We start from the raw sequence: 22,842 nt of genomic DNA, 5'->3' as shown, positions 1-22,842 counted from the left end.
AGTTTTTGGATCCATAAAAAGGAGTTATTGACTCTTTTTTAGCTGGGACAAATCCAGACTGGAATATTAGATTAGACACACAAACTTTGCCAAGTCTCAGAGAATTTAGCCGTGAAATTTCACACCAGCATGTCCTGTAACCTGTTTAAGTAAAGGATCATGGACCCACTGATGTTAAGTACATGTCTTTGTTTCCCCAGTATTTTGTGTTCACGGGGGTCCTGGCGATGGTGACGTGTGCGGTGTTCCTACGGCTGAACTCGGTATTGAAGTTGGCAGTGCTGCTGGTGATGATCGCCATCTACTCACTGCTGACCGAAGCCTTCTACACCTCGCTGTTTGTTCGCTACGACACCGTCCACCACAACACAGAGTGAGTGTTCGTTATCAATATCAGCCTAATGAATCAAGCTTCTGTTAAACTCCACTCATTTCTCAATACAAGATTTTCTCTGAGACTCCTCATGAAATTTGGTGGTACATTGTTAGCCCTCTGTGCCGGTGATAGCCGTGGCCGGAGGCATTATGTTTTCGGGTTGCCCGTCCAGCCCTGCATATGTACGTATGTGTGTCCCATCCAGGTGAACACTATAGCTCAAGAACGCCTCAAGAGAATTTCTTAAAATTTGGCACAAACTTCCACTTGGACTCAACGATGAACTTTGAATTTTTGGTGGTCATACGCCAAAGTTCAAGGTCAATTTGACCTTGTTTGTCTCATCCTCATGAATGTGGTATCTCAAAGTGCCTTGAAGGAATGTCTTCAAGTTTGGCACAAACATTCACTTGGACTCGAAGATGAAGTGATTAGATTTTAGCAGTCAAGGGTGAAAGGTCAACGTTGCTGTGGCCTTCCATCCATCTCATTCTTGAGAATGTCTCAAGAAGACCTTGAAGGAATTTATTGGAATTTGGCACAAACTTTCCCTTAGACTTGAATGAACTGATTGGATTTTGGTGGTCATAGGTCAAGGTCAGTGTGACCTTACATTTGCCTCATTCTTGTGAACAGGATATCTCAAGAACACCTTGAAAGAATTCTTTAAATTTGACACAAACACATCCACTTGGACTAAACAATAAACTGATTAGACTTTAGTGATCGAAGGGCAAAGGTCAAGGTAAATGTGGTGTCACAGAATTTGTTTTTGGCCATAACTTAAGAATTCATATGCTTATGATGACAAAACTTCACACAAATGTATAATAATCATTAGACGTTTGAGTTTTGGTCAGATACTGAATTGGTGAGTCTAATCTTGGGTGTCCACCTTGAAACTGTGCTTATTGTATAGATCCTCTGTGCTGTCAGGGGGACAATGGGTGTGAGACATCCATGTTTTCAAAGCTTGACTGGTGCACAGAGGCATATAACTGCAGGGCGGTTATTCTAGTTGCAACTTGTTCATCTGAAAATTTTCAGATGTCCGTCTCTCTGCCTGTAGACTTTGTTTTGCATGAACAGTACCTCAAGAAAAAAAAAAAAAAAAAACATGACCGAAACTTACCACCGTTTTCTACCTGGGACAGAAACTTTAGCGCCAGGCAGTTCCCCCAATGATCTGATTAGATTTTATACCCATTGCTGAACAAGTTTTATAGAAACTAACTCTTTAATGCTTGCAGAGTTCATGTTAAAGTAAAGACAGGTACATTAATATCTCCTCGCTACTCGGCCATTTCCTCGCCTCTTCCTATTCAAACACACGTCAGAAAGCCACGTTGACCTTTTTTCCTGCACATAAGGGTTGCAAATGTGAGAAAACTCATCTTGCATGTGTTCCCAATGATAGTACAGTGACCTTTACAGTGACATTGTATGAAGGCAGTCTGAGCATATAAGCATGAAAGAAAAAGTGGAGATTTCCACACAAGCTTCACAGTAAGCTGATGGAGTCAGGTTCATTTCTTTAAGGCCCTCTGGGGTACGAGAGAGAAGGTCATGATGAAAAGACCTCAGAGGGAGAGAACTGTGTGATTCCACTGCAATAAGTTCCAGACTCGAGTTGCCATGAAAACTGCACTGTGGACCAACTGGAGTGTCCTCAGCAGCCCAATTTGTGCTTTCTTCACTCTTCATTTCAAAGATCAGTGTCTTCTCTCAGCAGCAATTATAACACATTTTGGATCATGAGGAGACATGCAGCTTGGATGAAAATCTGTTTCAGTGAACGTCCTTTTAAAAAATCAGAGTATTTTAAGAGAAGCAGCAACTTGTACCCGAGCTGACCCCCTCCTGGCTCCTGTACTTGGAGCAGCACATCGCTCTGTTAATCCTCAGTGAGCTCCTGCAGGACTTCTGGTCCTTCTACAGTCTGAGCTGAAAACAAAAGGTCTTGGAGGAGGGGTTTTTTCTCAGTCAGGCCCCTGCTGTGTGGAACAAACTGAACAGGCAGATTAGGCAAGAAAAATCTGTCTTCTCTAAAAACCCGTCTTTCAACTTTTTGTTGTCACTTTCTCTCAGTTGTTGTTGAATAATTTTTTGTTTTATGAATATACTGCTGTGATTTGACTTTAGTCTTGAACTCATCTCAGGCCTTGATGGAATTCCTTCAAATTTGGCACAAACATGCACTTGGACTCAGGAAAAGGTCAAGGTCACTGTGACCTGGTCCATCTGATTCTCGTAAACCAGGTATCTTCAGAATGCCTTACGGGAATTTATTCAGATTTGGCACAAACATTTACTTGGACTCAAGGATGAACTGGAGAGGTCTTTGGCTGTCAAAGTTTCAGATCACTGTGACCTTACATCCATCTTATTTATGTAAATATGATATCTCAAGAGGCCTCAAGGTAATTTCCTCCAACTTGGCATCCAAGTCCACTTGGACTTCAAAATGAACTGATTAGATTTTGGTGGTCAAAGGTGGTTGACTTATGACAGGTGACTGCTCCATCTCATTATCTTGAATGCAGTATCTCCAGAATATTGTTGTTCAAATTTGGCAAGTTCCACTCCGTATGATTCTTGAGAACTCAATATCTCCAGAACACCATGAGGGAGTTTGTTCAGATTAGCACAAACATCCACTTAGACTCAAAGATGAACTCATTAGGTTGTGGTGGTCAGAGGTTCACTTTGACCTTGCATCCATCTCATTTTTGTGAATACGATATTTCAGGAAGGCCTTGACGGGATTTCCTCCAAATTAGCACAAATGTTCACTTGGACTCGGGGATGAATTTTTGATTTTGTGGTGAAGCATCCACATTTGTAGCCTCTTCGCAGCAACATCTATATTTGAAGCACTGTCAACTGCCGTGGTTACATATGAATTTGGACAGACAGATGTAAACTGTAACTGCAACTTGACTGTTTCACAAGGCAGTAATTGTACTTTGTAAAGCAGTACATCGTAAATAAAGGTTGCATTTTAAGAGGACTGGTTAACATGTAAAATTAGATCAAAGGAAAATACATCAGAGTACTTAACTGAATTTCAGTCACACACTGTGTTGTCACATGTAGAGCTGAAGCAAAACAAACAGAACATGACCGTATACTTGTCTTAGCTGAACAGGCTCTTCTTTGAATCAGTGAGGTGACAGAAAGGGTGGAAATGAACAAACTCCCTCTTTCAGCTGTACTGTCTCTCTTGTTGTACCAACAGAAATTTCCTGGGGACCAAAGAGACGTCTTTGCTCCTGATGGCTATGTTCCTCCTCGCTGTGTTTTACCATGGGCAGCAGGTAAGATCACACCAGAAAATTTTATTTCTTCAGTTCTTCGAGCACCACAGTCTAAATTCAGCCGCACTGAAACTGGCGGCAAAACAGGTTGTTCTCATGCATGTTCGTCCATTTTCCTATGAGGTGATGAGGCAAGATTCCTGCATAACCCATGTATTTTGAAAGGCTGTGATCGCATAACCATTGTGCTTATGGAAGTAAAGACGGTAGTGGCCTCAAGCGGTCCAGTAAGGTTGCAGGTTAGGGTGGTGGATACATTACAAAACACAGGTCTTTCCCCAGGAGCCCACTGTTCAGAAGCATATGAACTTTGAGTCAGATTTAAGTACGTCATCACCGTGTGTTTCCCTGAATCTAAGCTCAGTAACTCAACTTGACAAAACCGAACCTCCGTAACTTTATGTTAAGGATATTACGTGATTCTTGAGGGGTCATTTCCACATGTTTTCATTCCAACTCGTCAAATACTGCTGCCTTGTCTGTGGACATACATGTCAAAATATGATGCCTAGGTACCTTTTTGGACATTCACAGACGGTACATGCATACAGTCTTCTTAAAAATAAACTTAAAGCGCAGGTCAAACACTTCATTTTCAGGTTGGATTCCTTAAGTTTAAGCAACAAAAGCAAGTGGTTAGGTTTAGACCAATAATCATGGTTTGGCTTAAAATTCACTCGGGAACCAAACAGCGTGCTCCCCGGTGAAAGTCGGAGCTTGTTTTGACCCACCAGTCTCCAACTTGGGTTGTTGTCTGCTGCCTCTAAAACTGACGTGCCCTGTGTGTATCATACCGTTGCAAAGGATGCCTCTCTGTGTCGCTCTCTGATACCAAAATCACTGACAAAGCAGCAGTATTTGACAAGTTAAAGTGAGAACGGATTTGTAATTCGTAGGATATCTTATGAACCATTGGGCAAAAACTTCAGAAATAGATATCTTAAAACAAATGAAACCAAAAGTGTCTCTAAGCTGAAATACAGTGTCACTATGACGACAGCTCCCAATGTGGAGATTTGGATACATCTCTCCAAGGGGCTCTATACAAGTCTGAGAGGTTGTAGAATAAAGGAATAAAACAGAAGAAAATACAGCCTTTGGTTAGACTGCTGGTAAACATATGCACAATATGATGAGAGGGTGCAGGTAGACAGCAGCTCCTTTAATGCCAAGCAGAAGCATTATATTCATAACACCAGAGAAAAAGCATCCTGTCAGGTGTTACTGCTGTGTAATCTCTGACCTGAGTGATGCATCTTCAGACACATAGAAAAACAGAAACAAACCACTTAGTTAAAACATCTGACACATAATACGAGCCATTTTTCTAAAGATGCGGTCAGAGTCAGCAGCTTGATGGAAACTGGTATCGCCGCTCTGCTTTCATGCTCTCTCTATGGCAACCTTTGATCATGCAGTTCAGCAGCTCGGCGTCGGTCAGAGATGGAGGGGAGCCCGCTGTAATTGAGGGTCCTTTGTCGCCCCGTGGAAGTAGAAAGCAGCTGCATTTGAAGTCATCCAGCGGCATATTGATTTTCTCAGGGTCAATTCTGCCACTTGTTTGGCAAAGCAGAGACAATGACAACTCGCAGCACGAGGCGTGTAACACTCACAGCTCTGAAAAGCTGTTTGTGTGCGATGCATCAGGCCAAGAGAAAAGAGTGCATATAAAAGAGAGTGTTTACTCTCTGCAGGGAGGTCCAGGGTGCAAAATGTGATCCAGCTTTCTTTGTGTTGTGGTGTTAATGGTTTGATGTGCCAGGTTAAATCACAATGTGAGCACTGTCATTTTCTCCAAAATATTCTAAATGATCTTTGGGGAAAATCGATACTGGGTGAGAGAAAAGCACTTTAGGGTTTTATCGCTCATGCTCAGGCTCACAGCAGCTGTTGTGTTACAACTCTATATCCTAAAATATATGTCCATTTACATCATGTGCATGCCATATCACCCAACATACTGACTGAATATTTATGTGACAATCTTATAATAATTTGCATTTTAAAACAGCTCTACAGAGGTGATCAGGGTTATATATTTTAAATGTCAGCGGCAACTTAAAACATGAGACTGGATTGCTTCAACCTTTTGACATTTCTCAGTTGAATGTATCATCGTCAGTCCCTTTGGTGCATTGTTGCTGCCTTAAATGCTGATTTATGGCAGCTTTTCTTATAAATTACAACGTATGCTGAAATGTTTCAGAGTTTTTTTTGCAATAAAATTGCAAAAACAGTTTTTATGCCTCCAGGCTGGTGACAGCTTTGGCTGATGGCGTTATGTTTTTGGGTTGTCTGTCTGTCCAATTTTCATTACTGTGATATTTTAAGGACCCTTTGAGGGACTTTGTTAAAATTTGGCACCAATTTCACTTGGTTAAACTGTGACCTTGCATCTGTCTTATTCACATGATTTTTTATTTATTTATTTATTTTGTTATATATATTTTTGGGGGCTTTTTAGCCTTTAATGGATAGGACAGATAAGCATGAAAGGGAGGAGAGAGAGAGGGAGTGACATGCAGCAAAGGGCCACAGGCTGGAGTCGAACCTGGGCCACTGCGGCAACAGCCTTGTACAAGGGGCGCCTGCTCTACCACTAAGCCACCAGCGCCCCAGAAAAGGAGACATTTGACCAGATTTTGAATTGGTGACTCTAATCTTGGGTGTCCATCTGAAACTATGCTGGTTGTATAGATCTTCTGTGCTGTCAGGGGGAAGATGTGTGTGAAGCATCCATGTTTTCACAGACATGGATATAAACTGTATTTAGATCTTGACCTGTTTCATGGAAGCATACAATCGCGAGGTGGTTATTTTAGTTTTGTGTAATTCATTAATTATAAAGGCAACTTGTTGCAGCGACAGTAAAATTGCACTGTTCTGAATTTGTGATTAATACCACAGTAAAGTTACCACTAAGTTCTATCAGCAGTTGCAATAGATCTGGATGCCCCTGTCATAGTGACTGTCTCTACCCATTTCAGTCATTCTCCGGGTGTCTTTTGTGGTAGAAAAGTGTGTCAGTCGATGTTGTGTGTGTTGCACACAGTGCAGAACAGTTTACCTCTTTGAAGAGAGCATAGATGTGGAAAAGGTGAAGCAGTGAAAATTCTCTCAATATAGCGAATACTTAATCTGTGAAATATTTTTTTAGGTGGCTAAAATTAGTTTCATTGCTGACCCTCCTTCCACAGCAGCACATTGCCTAGCTTCCATGTCAGCATGCCGACTTGGATATCTGGTGTAGGTAACACACTTACTATGGACTAGTCCATAGCCATTGGTAGCTTTGTCGCCTTCTACCTATGCCAGTCCTCAATGCCTATGTGCAGTTTCACATAGATTGACCACGTCAGTGAGTAGAAAAACGTGGGACAGACAGAATGACTGACTGACAGAATGACACACTGACAGTTTCCGTGATTATGTACAGCATACCATACCATGACTTAGTCATACCAAAAATTAGAAAACAACACCAACATTGGTCCACAGGGGGAGCCACAGCGATCGGTCGCATTTTAGCCATTTTGAAGCATTTTTCTGTTGTTATAGCGCCACCCAGTTGCCAATTAGAGTTAAATTTCTCCAGTCACCTTGAGGCGTCCTGTTCTACATATCTACCAAGTTTAGTAAAAATCCATATGGCGGTTAGGCCTAGATAAGAAATGAGCTCTCTAGCGCCCCCATTTTGTTTGATGGGCTCAATAATGGAGGGGTCCCCTCAGATTATGTGTGGTCATATGCCTACAAAGTTGCGTGGTGATGGGTGAAACCCTTGAGATGTTCTACACCTTTATGTGATGAGCCACGCCCTCCGCAATATTCATTGCCTTATAGAAGCTCAGTTTTAGGAAGTTTTCCAACTTTTGCCAAGAGGGAACTTTAGATATTGCTCCCTAGATTATGTTCACCCAGTTTCATGCAGATCGCTCAAACTTCCTAGGAAGAGATCCATTTGAAGTGTTTTTCAAAAAATTCAAAATGGTGGAAAATCTATATAAGCGGAAGTTATGGGTTCTTGAGGCAAATGTGTTCCTCATGAGGAGAGGCATCTCTGTGCAAAGTTTCATGTCTCTACGACATACGGGGCATGAGATATGCCCATTCAAAGTTTGACATTTCAATGGGTTGCTATAGCGCCCCCCTTTGGCCAATTGATGTAATATTGCTTCATTGGCATCCTCCCATGACCCTCTACCACTGTGCCAAATTTCACATGGATTGACCAAGTCAGTGAGGAGAAAAACATGGAACACACACACACACACACACACACACACACACACACACACACACACACACACACACAGAGTTTTCGTCATTATATAGTAAGATAAGTACCTCATACAACATTGTTTAAAAACTGAACTATCCTTTTAAGGCTTTGATTTCTTTATGGCTCATCAATACCTGAATCCAGAAGAAACAAATTTAAGCCTCGATGGGACTGATATCGTAGATGTTTAGAGAGGAACATCAGTAAATAAGATCTGATTGAGTATTGATCTGTTGGATCAAAATAAAGTGGACCACAGCCACACCTCCTCGTACTGCAGTGAACCACAGCCTCCTGTAATCGACTCAAACAATGATCACAAATCTCAGAGAGAGGAGTCAGTGTGCTGCCTGGAGCAAAGGTCCAACAGAAACATGTATTGGTGGAGTAAAGCAGAGGTGATGTACTGTATAACCAAACAACACAGTGGAATAATGAAACAGCCTCATCACTTGGATTACAGGGAACAAGAAGAGGGCTTTCCAACCCTTTGTAGCTGCAAACTCACAGCACCGTCATCTATTGTTGAGAAAATGCAGAGGGTGTGAAAACATTAGTGCTCCTTTCAGAGGAGGCATTTTAGTGATTTTATTGTGTTGTGAAGAGGAGCCTATTAGAGCAGAAAGATGGAGGAGACTATTCTTCTTCTCTGCCTTTTTCATTACAAGAATCTCATTGAAGCTCTCATTCAGTGCTTGTTAACTGTGTTAAAGTGTTGTGAATGATGTATTCACAATAACCCACAAAGCAACATTTGCACACATTTTCCCTAAATATTATGTTGGAGCTGCTTCTTATTATGTGAGCCTGAAAAAATCTTTGATCAGAAATACAAAGAAACACACTGATAGATGATTATAGAAGGATTTGAAGCACACAGGAAGGACTACTACACTCTTTAACTGTATTATTGTACATTTAACTGTAGGTAATGCAAGATAAGGTACTGAGTTAAGCCATTTCTTGACACTTTTATGTGCATTCTGCCGTATGATATTGATTTTTGTTTCTTTAAAAGCCGAACACAGTCCTCCTTGTACATAATAAACTAAAGGCAGCAGAGCACTGACGCCAGATGAGGTTGTTCTTCATGAACTCTGCTTCCTGTCAGAACAGTAATTACATTATCAAGCACAGTGAACATGAAGCATTTCATTACGAGGCTGCAGACAAGGCTCTTATTTTGAAATCGTTAGGATTTTTTTTTTTTTTTGACACCCTGCTTTTCTTCTGAAACATTTTAAGACCAGTAGATTAGTCAAGCTTACCGAATGGCACAAGTGATAATGAAGAAGTAATGCCACAGAGGAAATAAAATAACAAGTCATCATACTTATCTGAAGTCGGGTTGCGGGGGCAGCAGGTTGAGCAAAGCATCCCAGACATCCCTCTCCCCAGCAGTGCTTTCCAGCTCCTCCTGGGGGACTCCAAGACGTTCTCAGGCCAGATGAGATACCAGTTGGATATGCCTGCAACACCTCTAATGGGAGGCGCCCCGGAGGATCCGGATCAGATGCTTCTACCACCTTAACTGACCCCTGACACAAAGGAGCAGCAGCTCTACTCCGAGCTCTGTCCGAATGTCTGTGCTACTTACTCTATCTCTAAGCCTGAACCTTTATGTGATGAGCCACGCCCTCCGCAATATTCATTGCCTTATAGAAGCTCAGTGTTAGGAAGTTTTCCAACTTTTGCCAAGAGGGAACTTTAGATATTGGTCCCTAGATTATGTTCACCCAGTTTCATGCAGATCGCTCAAACTTCCTAGGAAGAGATCCATTTGAAGTGTTTTTCAAAAAATTCAAAATGGTGGAAAATCTATATAAGCGGAAGTTATGGGTTCTTGAGGCAAATGTGTTCCTCATGAGGAGAGGCATCTCTGTGCAAAGTTTCATGTCTCTACGACATACAGGGCATGAGATATGCCCATTCAAAGTTTGACATTTCAATCGGTTGCTATAGCGCCCCCCTTTGGCCAATTGATGTAATATTGCTTCATTGGCATCCTCCCATGACCCTCTACCACTGTGCCAAATTTCACATGGACTGACCAAGTCAGTGGGGAGAAAAACGTGGAACACACACACAGGCAGAGTTTTCGTCATTATATAGTAAGAGATCCCACTGCAGAGGAGCCATCTTGTGGTAAAACATATTTCTGAATGCTCATTTAGACCTTTTTCAATGTCGATAGGCTAACTGAGACCTAATGTGCAGTGTTACCATAAGGTTCAAATATGTTTCCCTGCTCCAGGCAGATCTCTAAAATGATTTTTGGTCAAAAATGGAAGCTCTAAATTTAAAATGGAAGCAGTAAGCCCGGGCGGTGGTGTGGTGGTTAGCACTCTCGCCTCACAGCAAGAGGGTTGCCGGTTCGATCCCGGGTGTGGGAGCCCTTCTGTGCGGAGTTTGCATGTTCTCCCCGTGTCAGCGTGGGTTCTCTCCGGGCACTCCGGCTTCCTCCCACAGTCCAAAGACATGCAGATTGGGGACTAGGTTAATTGGTGACTCTAAATTGTCCGTAGGTGTGAATGTGAGCGTGAATGGTTGTTTGTCTCTATGTGTCAGCCCTGCGATAGTCTGGCGACCTGTCCAGGGTGTACCCTGCCTCTCGCCCGATGTAGCTGGGATAGGCTCCAGCCCCCCCGTGACCCTCAAGAGGATGAAGCGGTTAGAAGATGAATGAATGAAGCAGTAAGCCCAGCTGTCAGATAAATGAAGTCTTGCAAAAAGAAAAAAATCCCTCAGAAATTTAGTGAAGAAAAAGGAAGTCTCCAAAAATTTAAAATTCCTATTTGCTCTCCACATTTGTCCAAATAAAAACACTGTGTCCAGGCTTGTGTCTAAATGTGCTCTGAGTTTAATATCCTTATATATTTGAATCCTCGCTGGGTGAAGGCCTGTCAGAGCAGAGCATATGACGGTGCAGCTGATCATTACTCTGCAGTAAACCTGATTACACAGTGTGAGAGATGACAGCAGCTCTAATGCTGAGTTAAAGCTTTATTAGTGATTTTTGTCTATACTTCTCTCTCGGGTTAATAGAGGCTGTTTTAAACGTGTGTGTCTGTGTGTGCGTGCACTGCAGAGGTCATGTTGGTAAACACCTGAGCAACCCGTTATTTCACTGGCCACCATCTCATTATCCCGCTGCCACACCAGCCCTGCAGGCTTTGAATTCTTAATTAGAAAAACAGAAAATGAGATTGAAGTTTTCGTATTCACTCATATGATTAAGGGACTAATTGATACCAAGATTAATCACAAAACTGTTTCCGCCAGTCGCCAGAGAGAGATGCTCAGATCCTCACAGGCTTATCTGCCTGCCCTCAAAATTAATTTTCAATATCAGGATTTTTTCCCCCTCCTCTCTCCTGCAAGTACAGACTAAATGGTCCTGACTTTTGTTTGGCTCTAATGTATTCAAATGACTTTGTATTAATTGTGCATTCAGAAAAGCAATTTATGTTGCATAATAGAATCCTTTTGCTGCACTTCAAATTGATCGCACTGGTTTGCGTTCCGTAATTGATCCAACCTTTAACGGATTTTTAAATTTAGCCGTTAATTCCAGAGCAGCGGCTCAGCCTTTCCATCATCTCAAGGATGTCAACAACAGACTTTCCACTCATCTCTGGTTACATTTTTAAGCAATTATTCATAAAGTGTTCGGCATGGCTGGAAGGTCTGACAAAGGATGTGAAGAAAGGAGGAGTATGGATTTTCGGGTCCTGAGAAGTAGCATCAGATCTTTGGGGAAAATGGGAAATAATGTTGACCAGGTTTTTGTGTCTTTTATTGTCGTTCTGGGATGCCATGTCAATTTACTCCTTTGTGTCTTCTCAGAATACACTTCCCTTTTCACAGGAAATGTAGCTTCTGCTCATTAGATATAATCTTTTTCAAAATAAACTTCCAACATTAATCGTCCATTTCTTTGTGCAACAAAAACATGTGGTATAGTTTAGAAAAAAATGTGATTTGGCTCAACATTCATATGGCAAGCGAACACTGGGCTCCTGGGTACAAGTCTGATGTATATTGGACCCATCCACCATCCCTCCCACCCGCCAGCTTCTTAAGTTGTTGCGTCACAAACTTTTTTTGTCTTCCATCTTTAGCTGGAGTACACGGCCCGGCTTGACTTCCTGTGGCGTGTCCAGGCCAAAGAGGAGATCAACGAGATGAAGGAGCTGCGAGAACACAACGAGAACATGCTGAGGAACATCCTGCCCAGCCACGTAGCCCGCCACTTCCTGGAGAAGGACCGGGACAACGAGGTCTGCATAAAACTCAGTCACGCTGTTTTATCTTTCCTCGCAGCAACAGTCTGTTCAGGTTCACAGACAGCCATGAAACATGTACACATCACATGAATATTTGTTTGCTTCATTTCATACTGTTTTTGTATTTTTTATATATTTTTTTTGTCACAGTATTGTCAATGAACAACCAACAAACATGATATTGTTTTAAATGTTTATCTTCACGTTTTGAGGATACGATACTGCAGCTTATGATGGTGATGCTTTTTAGGAACTGAATCTCAAAGCTCAACTAACACCTGAACACACCAAGGGGGGTTTTTTTCTTCAGAAGTATCTCTGACAGCATTACAATGTGACGATAATTTCATCTTGACAAAGAGAAACAAAATGAGTGAGTACAGCCGACTGTTTCCTGTGAGAGATTATCTGTCTAAACTCATTTGAAGTGCCACATTTCATTTTCACCTTAGACCAGTTTGGAAGGCAAAATAAAGCGGGTTTTATATTTCTGCATCAAATTGACACTGCATAGATGCGTACCCTCCACCGTAGCCTAACGCGCACCTCCCTGGAAATGTAACTAAACATCTCCCTGTTTATTTTTGTGAGCTGAAACCATTTCCCTCAGTGGAAATGAAGCTTTTATTTACTTTTATTTCACAGATAAGAAACAATAAACAGTGAAGACAATAAAGCCTCTGCAAAATAGCATGTTGAATCTTGTGTGTGATTTATCCTGGCTTCGTTTGAGTACAGGAAAGTCAGTGAGTCACCACACTAATTTATGCAATGCAAAATGTCATAGGGGTATGCTAATAACATTAGAGTGTTGAATATTGTGGGGAAAATGTGTGTGGCGTAAGACAGTTGTTTTGTCTGTGAACCTAGTGAGTTGTAGTGGAGTCTAATATCGTAACATTACTTTTGTTAAATGTTGTCGTTGTTTCTGGCTTCATATTCGTCGAGGAGATGTTAGTTTGTTACCCTGGAAATCCAGAGTTCTCGTTAGAGCACAATTTGAATTTGCTCAGCGAGTCACTCTGGCAGTCAGTAATGATGCTCATTACCTATGCCCATGAAACCGAGCTGCACCAATCACATCAGTGTATCTGATATAGGCGGGCCAGAGGCGAGCTAAACAGATGACGACAGCGCTGTGACAACGAAGTCTGGAATCAGTCAGTAAACATTGCAAGATGGCTACGGATGAACACCAGTTGTTTGAAACAGCTTTGGCCGCTACAATGAACGAGTTAGACTTGGCTTTTTCTCTAAAAGAGGAACAGAAGACGGCGCTCGAGTCTTTCCTTTGCAAGAAGGACGTTTTTGCTGTTTTGCCGACGGGATGCAGCAAGAGTCTAATCTACCAGTTAGCTCCGCTGGTAGCTAAGCTCTGGATACGTCACCCCATGTATTGTTCTGATTGGTCGTAGTGTTATCCAATTGCGTGCAGTGATATTTACAAATGCATGCTTGGTGCTGCCCCTCGTGTTGGGCCATTTTCATTACTCATAGCCAGACCCTAAATCTGTCTAGATTTGGGTCTGGATTTCCAGGCTATTAGTTTGTTGTATCTGTCTAGTATAATACAGTTGTCTTGGTGAATCTTGTGAGTTTTAATGGAGCCAAATTTTGTGACATTACCTTTGTTAAATGTCGCTTTTATTCCTGGCTTCCTATGGGTAGAGGAGAACTCCGCTAGCCGCTATGCTAATTTATGCAATATAAAATGTCATAGGCTAACGCTAATAACTTTAGCATGTTGTACATTGTGGCAAAAACGTGTACAGTTTAGACAGTTGTCTTGGTGAATCTTGTGAGTTGTTATGGAGCCAAATTGTGTAACGTTGCCTTTGTTAAATGTTGCTGTTGTCCCTGGTTTCATATGAGTAGAGGAAATGTCTGCTGGCGGCTAGGCTAATTTTTGCAATGTAAAATGTTATAGGCTTGTGCTAATAACGTTAGCATGTTGTATTTGTGGGGAAAATGTGTCCAGATAAAGACAAGTGTTTGTCTGTGAATGCTGCGAGTATTTGTGTTTGAAATTTGTCACTATAAAGCCATGCTTAATTTGCGTACCACTGCAGAAGTATAGATTCTCACAGTGGTGCAGGCCACTGGTGTAGTGTCTTTTAATGTTGTGAGTAAAACATATTTAATACTGATAGAAACGATGGACAGAACCAGGAGAATAAGACCCAAGTTCAAGACCTCCTCTGCCAACCTTCAATACGAACAAAGATGAATATTTTCAGTAAACTATCCAGTAGGCTAAATGACAGTTGCAAACACAATAATGACTCTGATGCTCAGTATTTCAGTTCTCAGCACAGAGCAGCATTTCCTCTCACACATCTGCACCTTTCAGCTTATTTTTCACCGCAGACCTGCTCCAAAATTAGTCCCCAATTTGTTCCCTGAGCCTCAGTGTTCCAGCCCGCAAAGAAAAGAAAAGGCTCCATAATTGCTTTTCAAACAACTGTACACAGAGAATTTGGGGGAGGGAGGGGGGGGTTTACTCAGCCAGGGAGCTTTTTTTGTTGCTGTGTGCATTTGATTTGATTTTAATAACATGTTGTCAGTCGGTAGCAGAGAACACATTGATTTGTCTCTCCGAGGCAGGAGTGACTCAGCTGCCCGAGCTCTGCAGAGTCAAACTTCACAGAGTTTTTCTTTCTGTTCACCTCATATGTGCTGCCCTTCTCCTTTTGTGCTTCTAACTTCTGTTGGCTTGAGCTGTTCTGTACTCGTTGGAATGGGAGCGCACAATTAAGATGGGTCTTTTGTAAAGCTAGTGCATGTTTTAACCCATTTACCACTAAATTACATGAACTTTTTTTCAAATTATTACATAATGCTTTAGATCCTTAAATGCTTGAATGTGTTGTGATTAATGTGACATGCACTACGTAGCTTAAAGTGGGTGCACAGTGCTGTAGGGATTTGCTCCCAATCAGACATCAGTGGTGATTAACACTGATGTCAGGTGATCAGGTGTGGCTCACAGTCCAGTTCACCCTTAAGGTGTTGGGAGGTGTTGAGGTCCTGTCTTTCTGCAGATCAGTCAGTTCCTTCACACCAAACTGGGAAAACCCATTTCTTTATGGACCTGACTTTGTGTCATGTTGAAACAGGAACAAACTGCTGGCACATATTTGGAAGATTGGGTGTTCCCAGTCGGCTCTCTGGGGTAAATCTGTGCTAAATTTAGGGTCTGAATTTTGCAAGTGTAGGTGGTGCTTTTTGTGGTTGGCTTTGGACAGTGGTCGCGTGTAGCTGCGAGTCACTCACCAGTCTGTAAACTCTCCTCACGCTGACTCTTGCCAGCCAGGTTGAGGTTTTCAAATTTAAACATCAGTAAACATCAAGAAAAAGATGGGTACCAGCTAAACTGGCATCCTGCTATTGTACAAGCGTTAGAAAATAAACTGGACTACCTCCCTGCTGGAACCGTTTCCAAGAACTTTAATAACCTTTGATTCACCGAAACCTGGTTAAATCTTTGACAGTGCCATTCAAGGCGTGTGCTTTACTGTGAGTACGCACTGCTGTGACAGTGGGAATGTGAGATGCTGTCCTGTTCGTGCTGCGGATCACTGATATACACCGTTCAGAGGTGGCTGCAGGGCAGAGCTGTCTGTGTTTTGTGTCAAGTTTCTGTGACCATATGACCTCACATCTTACTGAGGTCAGGCTGTGTGGACAGTTAAAGCATTCCACAAAATGAAACCACAAATTACCAGAACCTTCCAAAAACATAAAGCAGAGGATGCAAAAAGGGACTAAATTACAGCGCACAAGTTAAAGTAGGTGATGGGATCACATGTCACTGGAGTTGTATAATTCCATGTGATAAATAATGATTTGTTGGTTGATAACTGAATGCTATAGTTTTAAGATTTCCTTGGACTGTTACTAAGCATCTCCACCAAACTCTACAAGTGGAACTTCGCCTTCAGGCTGGTAGTGTTCTCCCACCAAACCCAGACTGCCAGATAGTGAAGCGTGATTCATCACTGCAGACACCACATTTCCACTACAGCAGAGTGAGCTTTCCATCAGTGCTGCCCACGCTTGGCATTGGTGCTCTGAGTCTCATGAACCGCTGCTCGGATGTGGAAGCCCATGCCACGAAACTCCTGACGCACAGCTCTTGTCCAGACGTTGCTTCCTGAGGCAGTTTAGAACTCAGTAAGTGTTACAACTGAGGACAATTGATTTTTCCCGTTCCGTGAGCTTGTGCAGCTCATCACTTTGAAGCTGTTGGTACTCGTAGACATTTCCACTTCACAGTAACAGCATGTACAGTTGACCCCGGCAGTTCTAGGAGAGTAGAAATCTGACCAACTGATTTATTGGAAAGAAGGCATCCTGTGGGAGCACAGAATCCCCAGGTATATCCAACGTATTGGCTGATTCTGCACCTCACGATTTACCTTCATAGCCAATGCAAGAAATCTTGGGTTTTGCAGAATCATATAATATCTGTGTTCTTATGTGGTGACTGGATTGAGCGACCCATTTTACTACAAATATTTTCAAGGATGTGTTTTTGATTTTGCGTACCTGGTAGAAATGGGCTGGCTGAGAGAGTGGAGACCACCAATAGGAGGGGGTGTCCAAACACTTTTGGCCATATAGCATAGTTTGATTCAAGAGTTTAGAGCCATAGTGACTTTATGAGGCTGTAAAATGCTGCTTCACAGATGTTTCAGAACTTGAAAATTTGTGACTTGCTAGAAAAAGTAGAATGGAACACCACTCAAAGTCGTAGTTTCTACTTGTGGACTTGGGGCAAATCCATTTCCCTCAACTTCATAAAGAAGCAGTTGTGTGACGTCAGGACAGTGGCAGCACCTGTGAAAGCGTATATTTCAATCAATAAGTAAAGGGGAGTGGAATGTTTTTGAAGACTACAGTATTTGTACAACGTTTCCAAGTATAAAAGTGTTGTAAATAAAATATACAGTGGCGTCTGTTACCCCTGCGGCGTTTTTTCTACTCTGTTCAAGGGCACACTTGCCAAAGAAAGGTCAGTTTGTCACATTAAGCTATGTTTTTTGTTAACATTTGGCACTGCACACTGGAATCGCAACTTGGAGGTAGAAATTTGGACAACTGGGAAAATCTGTGGAGCTTTGAGTTAAAACTAACATCAGCATGCTAACATGCTCTCAGTGACAATAGCTGTGTCTCAAATGACGTACTTCTGTACTTACACTTACTATTTTGAGTGCATAAATGCGTTCACATTGAGAAGTATGGGAAAATGCAGTGCACTATGAGTACCCGGATGGTGCACTCAAAACGGTCAAGAAGTTGAGTGTGGAACTATGGACACTTCTTGCACTCAATGGTCGCCATCTTGGCTACGTAGCGGAAGGGGAGGGACCACTTCTCAAACTGGAAATGGCGGCTGAGGACTGTGCGACCGTGAACGTCGCTGCATTGTACAAGTACATGTGTGTTTTTTACTAAGAACCACTATACTGTTGTTGGATATAAGCCACCAGTATGTTTATTGGGTTCATTTAGCAGCAACAGTGATTTGGTGCCGCGAACGATAACGTGAATGCTAGTTTGCTAACTAGCTAATTTGCGGTCATCATTTCCAGTGAGTGCACAACAGCCGTGTTTGGTTTGAGACAACACTACCCTGTCGAAATTTGCACACTACACCAATGAGTACATAGTGCACACAGTATTCGGAAGTATGTGATTTGAGACACACCAAATGTTAATGTCAAGCAGCAACCTCTGGTACAAACTGCAGTTCCTCTAATGGCCACTTGAGGCTGGCTTCAAGAGCGAGTCAATCCCCTCAAAATAAGCTAGCGGTTTTTGTTAAGGTAACTCTACCCTCTCGTCCAGATATAGTGACGTCTGGCTCCAAGATTAAGACAGTGGCAGCTAAAATGCCAAACTCAAGGCTTCAAAATGGGAGTCCACAAACCACTGGTTGATGTTGTGGGGCAACATCTGCTGATTAAAGTTCATCATGTTTGTTGTCTCGGTTTTAGCATGTAAACATTTGCTAAGGAGCAAATTTCCCTCACAGTGACACTAGCTCAAAAGTCAGGAGACTAGGTTTCATCCTCTGGGAGTCATGATTGTTTAAAATGAGATTTAAGAGATTAATTACACATTAAAAGTGAAAACCTGAAAATGAAATGGTGACTGATAATTTCAGTGTACGCCTGTAATGAGCTGCCAGCTATTAAGATGAAAGATGAGATGACTTTGGGATGAATCTTGTCAAATATCCATCAGTAGGGTTTGACATTAGTTCACACAAAAAACTAAAGTCAAATATTTCAGGTTGTTTTTTTTTTTTTTTTTAGTGGGGGAAAAAAACAGTGACAAGAAAATGGCCTCTTTTCTTTCTTTCTCACTTCAGTTTGGCTGCATTCTTCCTTTTTACCAGCTGGATAATGACTGATTGTGCTGGTCGGCAGACAGGACGGTTATCACACGACAGAGTCAAATCGCGGTATTGTCCTCGCCTGTCCTCGTAGGGCTCCTTCATTATCAGCTCCTCCAATCTTCCGTTGCCTCCCAAACAAAAGGCTCGCGGCGGATGAATTATGAATGTCAGGAGAGGAGATATCATTCTGCTCCCATGCCTGTTCCTAATTAAAAAGGACACGATTAAAAATGCATCCATTAGGACAGGTTGGGTCCTGATCACTTGTTACATTATTAAACAGGCTGATTATTGTTCTGTGATTTAGACACTAGTGCACTGGGTCATTAATAGGCTGTTGGACAGGTGTTGACAATCTTTGGAATTAATCAGGTGACAGAAAGCTGAGTGTCATTTATGTCGTCAGTGTCATTTTGAGACTTTTTTTGGTAGCTTTTATTGTCAGCAGGCTCTTGCTCAAGGACAAACATCCTGTCATCTGTTAAAGATTCATGTTTCTCCTGCGCTGTGTGATGGCTTGGTGTCTCTGATTTAAATAAGAAAGGTGCTTAAAAGCAGAGAAGTATAGCCCGTGTTCAGTCACGCTAAATATGTCTTGTAGTCCTGTTTCAATGATCTCTTTTTCCTCTAAATCTGAAATCTTTAAACCTCTCCAGGAATACTTCACCCACAAAAGGACCATTTGTAGATCATGTATAGTCATGCTGCTGGAAACTTACTATTTAACACTGAACAGAAAGTGAACCAGTGAAGCCAGACTTCAATACTAAGGTTTTTTTGTGAAAATGCATGTGTTTGTGAAGTACTGTGCTTATGACTGGATAAATAAGACTTGGATTACACTGCATGATTTGTTTTTAAGTTCTAAACTGATGTTTTGATATAGTTTTGGTCCTCAATCGATCAATGAATCAGTATGTTTGCTGTTTTTCATGAAGGCATGCAAGAAGAACAAAGTTTTCTTCATGAATTCAAGGTAACAACATATGACTAATTGATCTACAAATGATCATTTTGTCAGGGAAGTGTTCCTTCAAGATCATTCTTTTAAGTGGCAGAATAAATATTAGGAAGCAGTTTGGGTTTGATATTATAGATGGGACTTCTTCTCGGTAAAAAAACAACTCAATTGCTGGGGGAAAAATCATTCGGTCATGGTTAGCAAAAGATCAGATTTTGGCTTGAAATAACAAGTTTTGGTGGCACAGTCCTGGCGGGAAAGCTGTGATGTCTCAGTAAAGAACAGCTGCTTTTCAAGGCTGGAAAAGCAGTGACAGGTTGCTGAAAGTCAACCTTATTGTTGTTTGTTGGTCTTGAACAATGGTCTGTAGCTAGGTAGGCACCCCCCCCTTCGTGTCACGCCATCTACCCCCCCCCCCCCCCCCCACCTCCCAATTACAACAGGGTTCCCAAGGATCCTTAAAAAACCATATAAGGCAATTAGTATTAAAATGGCTCTTTCGTATTATGTTTTTGTTTTGTTTTTTAATTATTTGCCAAATGCCTCTCACGTTAACTATCATGCATGTCAGGACAGAAGAACCAACAACAGTCATATACATTTACCACTTCCAATCTAACAACAAATTGACAAGCTTTTATCAAGCTTTTTCAGCATCTTAAAGGGATAGTGCACCCAAAAATGAAAATTCAGCCATTATCTACTCACCCATATGCCGAGGGAGGCTCAGGTGAAGTTTTAGAGTCCTCACATCACTTGCGGAGATCCAAGGGGAGAGGAGGTAGCAACACAACTCCACCTAATGGAGGCTGACGGCGCCCCAGATTCAAATGTCCAAAAACACATAATGGAAACCACAAAATATCTCCATACTGCTCATCCGTAGTGATCCAAGTGTCCTGAAGCCCCGACAAAAAAAGTTGTTTGGAAGAATGTCATTTCAAATGACGTTTTTCCAAACAACTTTTTGAATTTTAATCTGGGGCGCCGTCAGCCTCCATTAGGTGGAGTTGTGTTGCTACCTCCTCTCCCCTTGGATCTCTGCAAGTGATGTGAGGACTCTAAAACTTCACCTGAGCCTCCCTCGGCATATGGGTGAGTAGATAATGGCTGAATTTTCATTTTGGGTGCACTATCCCTTTAAGTAGATCATATTTCTTTCTACTTTAGCCAAAAAAGTCATGTTTTATGTTACAAAAAAAATGATTTTGGTTCATGATGATGTTTTTTTTCCTCTTAAATTGTGGTTATTGTAAAAATGATGTTAATTTTCGTTCCAAATGGCAGTAAAAAAAATCTTAAAAGTCTCAAATCTAATTTGCTTTAAGCTGTGAGAAAGTGAGCTTATTACATCACTTTAGAAACATCAGATGCAAAAAAGTTTTCTTAAACGTACAATTCCAACATGTTTTTTCGCTGCTGGCTGGCTTGGGGAAAAAGTAAAGCTGTTTACTTACTTTAGAAATGATTTGAAGCCATTTTACCACAAAGAAACAAAAAAACAACAAACATTGAGTCATCAGTTTGTTACTCAAGTGAAGCTGGAATCATGCGTCTGTGTAAATATCCGTGAATCTCAAAAACGCTGATTGGTTTGATCCAATAAAAGTTCTCCATGTGTAATTACAAGTATAAAGGAAACAACCACACCAACATCTCAGAGCGCTCCCCGCGCACACTCACCTGTGTTCAGCCTGACGAAGCATGCTCCTGCTTTAAACAGAAAAACATCAATTCTAAAATGAACTTCATGATCAGGGGTGTAGCACCAAATTCTTTGCCCCCCGTCCTTCTTCTCTTGATCCATGTCTCTCTCACACACCTTTTGATTTTTTTTTCCTTTTTTACATCAGTATACCTTGATTTCTCTTTCTCTGGTGCTCAGCAGCATGAGCAGTCACTTACTTAGAATAGATAATCCTAGTGCGTTACGGCACTAATTACTCAGAAATAAGAAAATGCATGGTGGTGCAGTCACATTGTCATCTTGCAACAAGAGGGATCATGGTTCAAACCCCAGGGTGGTGGAGCCCTTCTGCTCAGAGTTTGCATGTTCTCCAAGTGTCAGCGTGGGTTTTCTCTGGGTACTCTGGCTTCCTCCCACAGTCCAAAGACATGCAGGTTATTTGGTGACTCCAAAGTGCCTGTAGGTGTGAATGTGTGCATAAATGTTGTTTTTTTTTGTCTGCCGACGTGCCCAGAGTGTTCCCTGCCTCTAGTGTCAGCTGGGATAGGCTCCAGCCCCCCTGCTGCGACCCCTAACAGGATTACTAATATAATAATCTTTGTGCCATTTGTTTCTTTCACGCCTCCCACGTGAATTCACCTATCTATCACCCGGGCTTCACTCTCAGGATGAAACCGTAAATAACCTCAGAACGCTGACAGACGTGATGCTAAAGAGTGAAATTCAATTAGTGTGACTTTTACCAACTTTCACTTTGAAGCATTGACATTTGACTGAGCTCATTAAGCGTGTATAATGCCAGTGACGAGGTCACTATAAAGTCTGAGGCTTATTTTCATAAGTGTAATTAATTTGAAAAGTCACGCAGCATACAGAGAGAGAGAGAGGAAGAGGAGTTTGACTTCTGACTTCTTAATTATTTATACATTATGTTTACCAGCCTATTAGTGAAATATTCCCGTGATGGTGTGATGAATTACACCATGTGACATTAGTATGTGAGGGCATGTTTCATGTCAGCAGACCTGCTGCTCTGCGGCCATGTGTCAACATTGCCCCCCGGTGGTGGAGAGTGTGTAGTGCAGCTGCAGCCTCACCTGCTGCAGAATTATTTGCTCTGCTCCTGCATGTACCTGAGCATAGCAGAGCCTTCAAACCTCAGGTTCTGGTGCAGATGGCAGAATTTATTTCAAAGCATTTCTTAACACTGAGTTTTGAGGGATTCTTCATATTTTTTTTTAAAGTGGGGTTGTATGAGGTACTTTACCATAGACAGTGTGTTACATAAAGCAGAAGTCAGTTGGCGTAGCTCCAGTTTGGAGAAGCGGGCTGGAGTCCAATATGGAAGCTAAGCAATTTACTGCTGTGGACACAGGGCTGCAACAGAACATACTTTAGCCACCTATAAAAAGTCCCTCCTCAATCAATATCAGTTTTAGTGCATGCTATTCCTAGAATGTTTTCACTGCTCAACCTCAGTGTCAGACAGTGATTTCTATCAGGCTGTCTGATGGAAAAGTGAAGTGG

At 41.8% G+C, this 22,842-nt stretch overlaps 2 protein-coding genes across 3 annotated transcripts in view; one reads left to right on the top strand and one right to left on the bottom strand.

Moving 5' to 3' along the window:
- Nucleotides 1-22,842, bottom strand: part of efr3a (EFR3 homolog A (S. cerevisiae)) — a 578,128-nt gene that overhangs the window by 470,332 nt on the left and 84,954 nt on the right. The gene's annotated exons all lie outside the window — the stretch shown is intronic.
- The window catches only part of adcy8 (adenylate cyclase 8 (brain)), a 149,037-nt gene that overhangs the window by 112,088 nt on the left and 14,107 nt on the right, over nucleotides 1-22,842 (top strand). For both annotated transcript variants that reach the window (XM_049598475.1, XM_049598476.1), the window contains 3 exons: nucleotides 201-373; nucleotides 3,615-3,693; nucleotides 12,097-12,255. In XM_049598475.1, coding sequence (XP_049454432.1) covers nucleotides 201-373; nucleotides 3,615-3,693; nucleotides 12,097-12,255 — 411 coding nt within the window. The remainder of the gene's footprint in view (nucleotides 1-200; nucleotides 374-3,614; nucleotides 3,694-12,096; nucleotides 12,256-22,842) is intronic.

Source organism: Epinephelus fuscoguttatus, linkage group LG15 (genome assembly GCF_011397635.1).
Source record: "Epinephelus fuscoguttatus linkage group LG15, E.fuscoguttatus.final_Chr_v1".
Taxonomy (NCBI): domain Eukaryota; kingdom Metazoa; phylum Chordata; class Actinopteri; order Perciformes; family Serranidae; genus Epinephelus; species Epinephelus fuscoguttatus.
The sequence above is the reverse complement of the archived record's forward strand: the minus strand, read 5'-3'. Positions and strand labels throughout refer to the sequence as shown.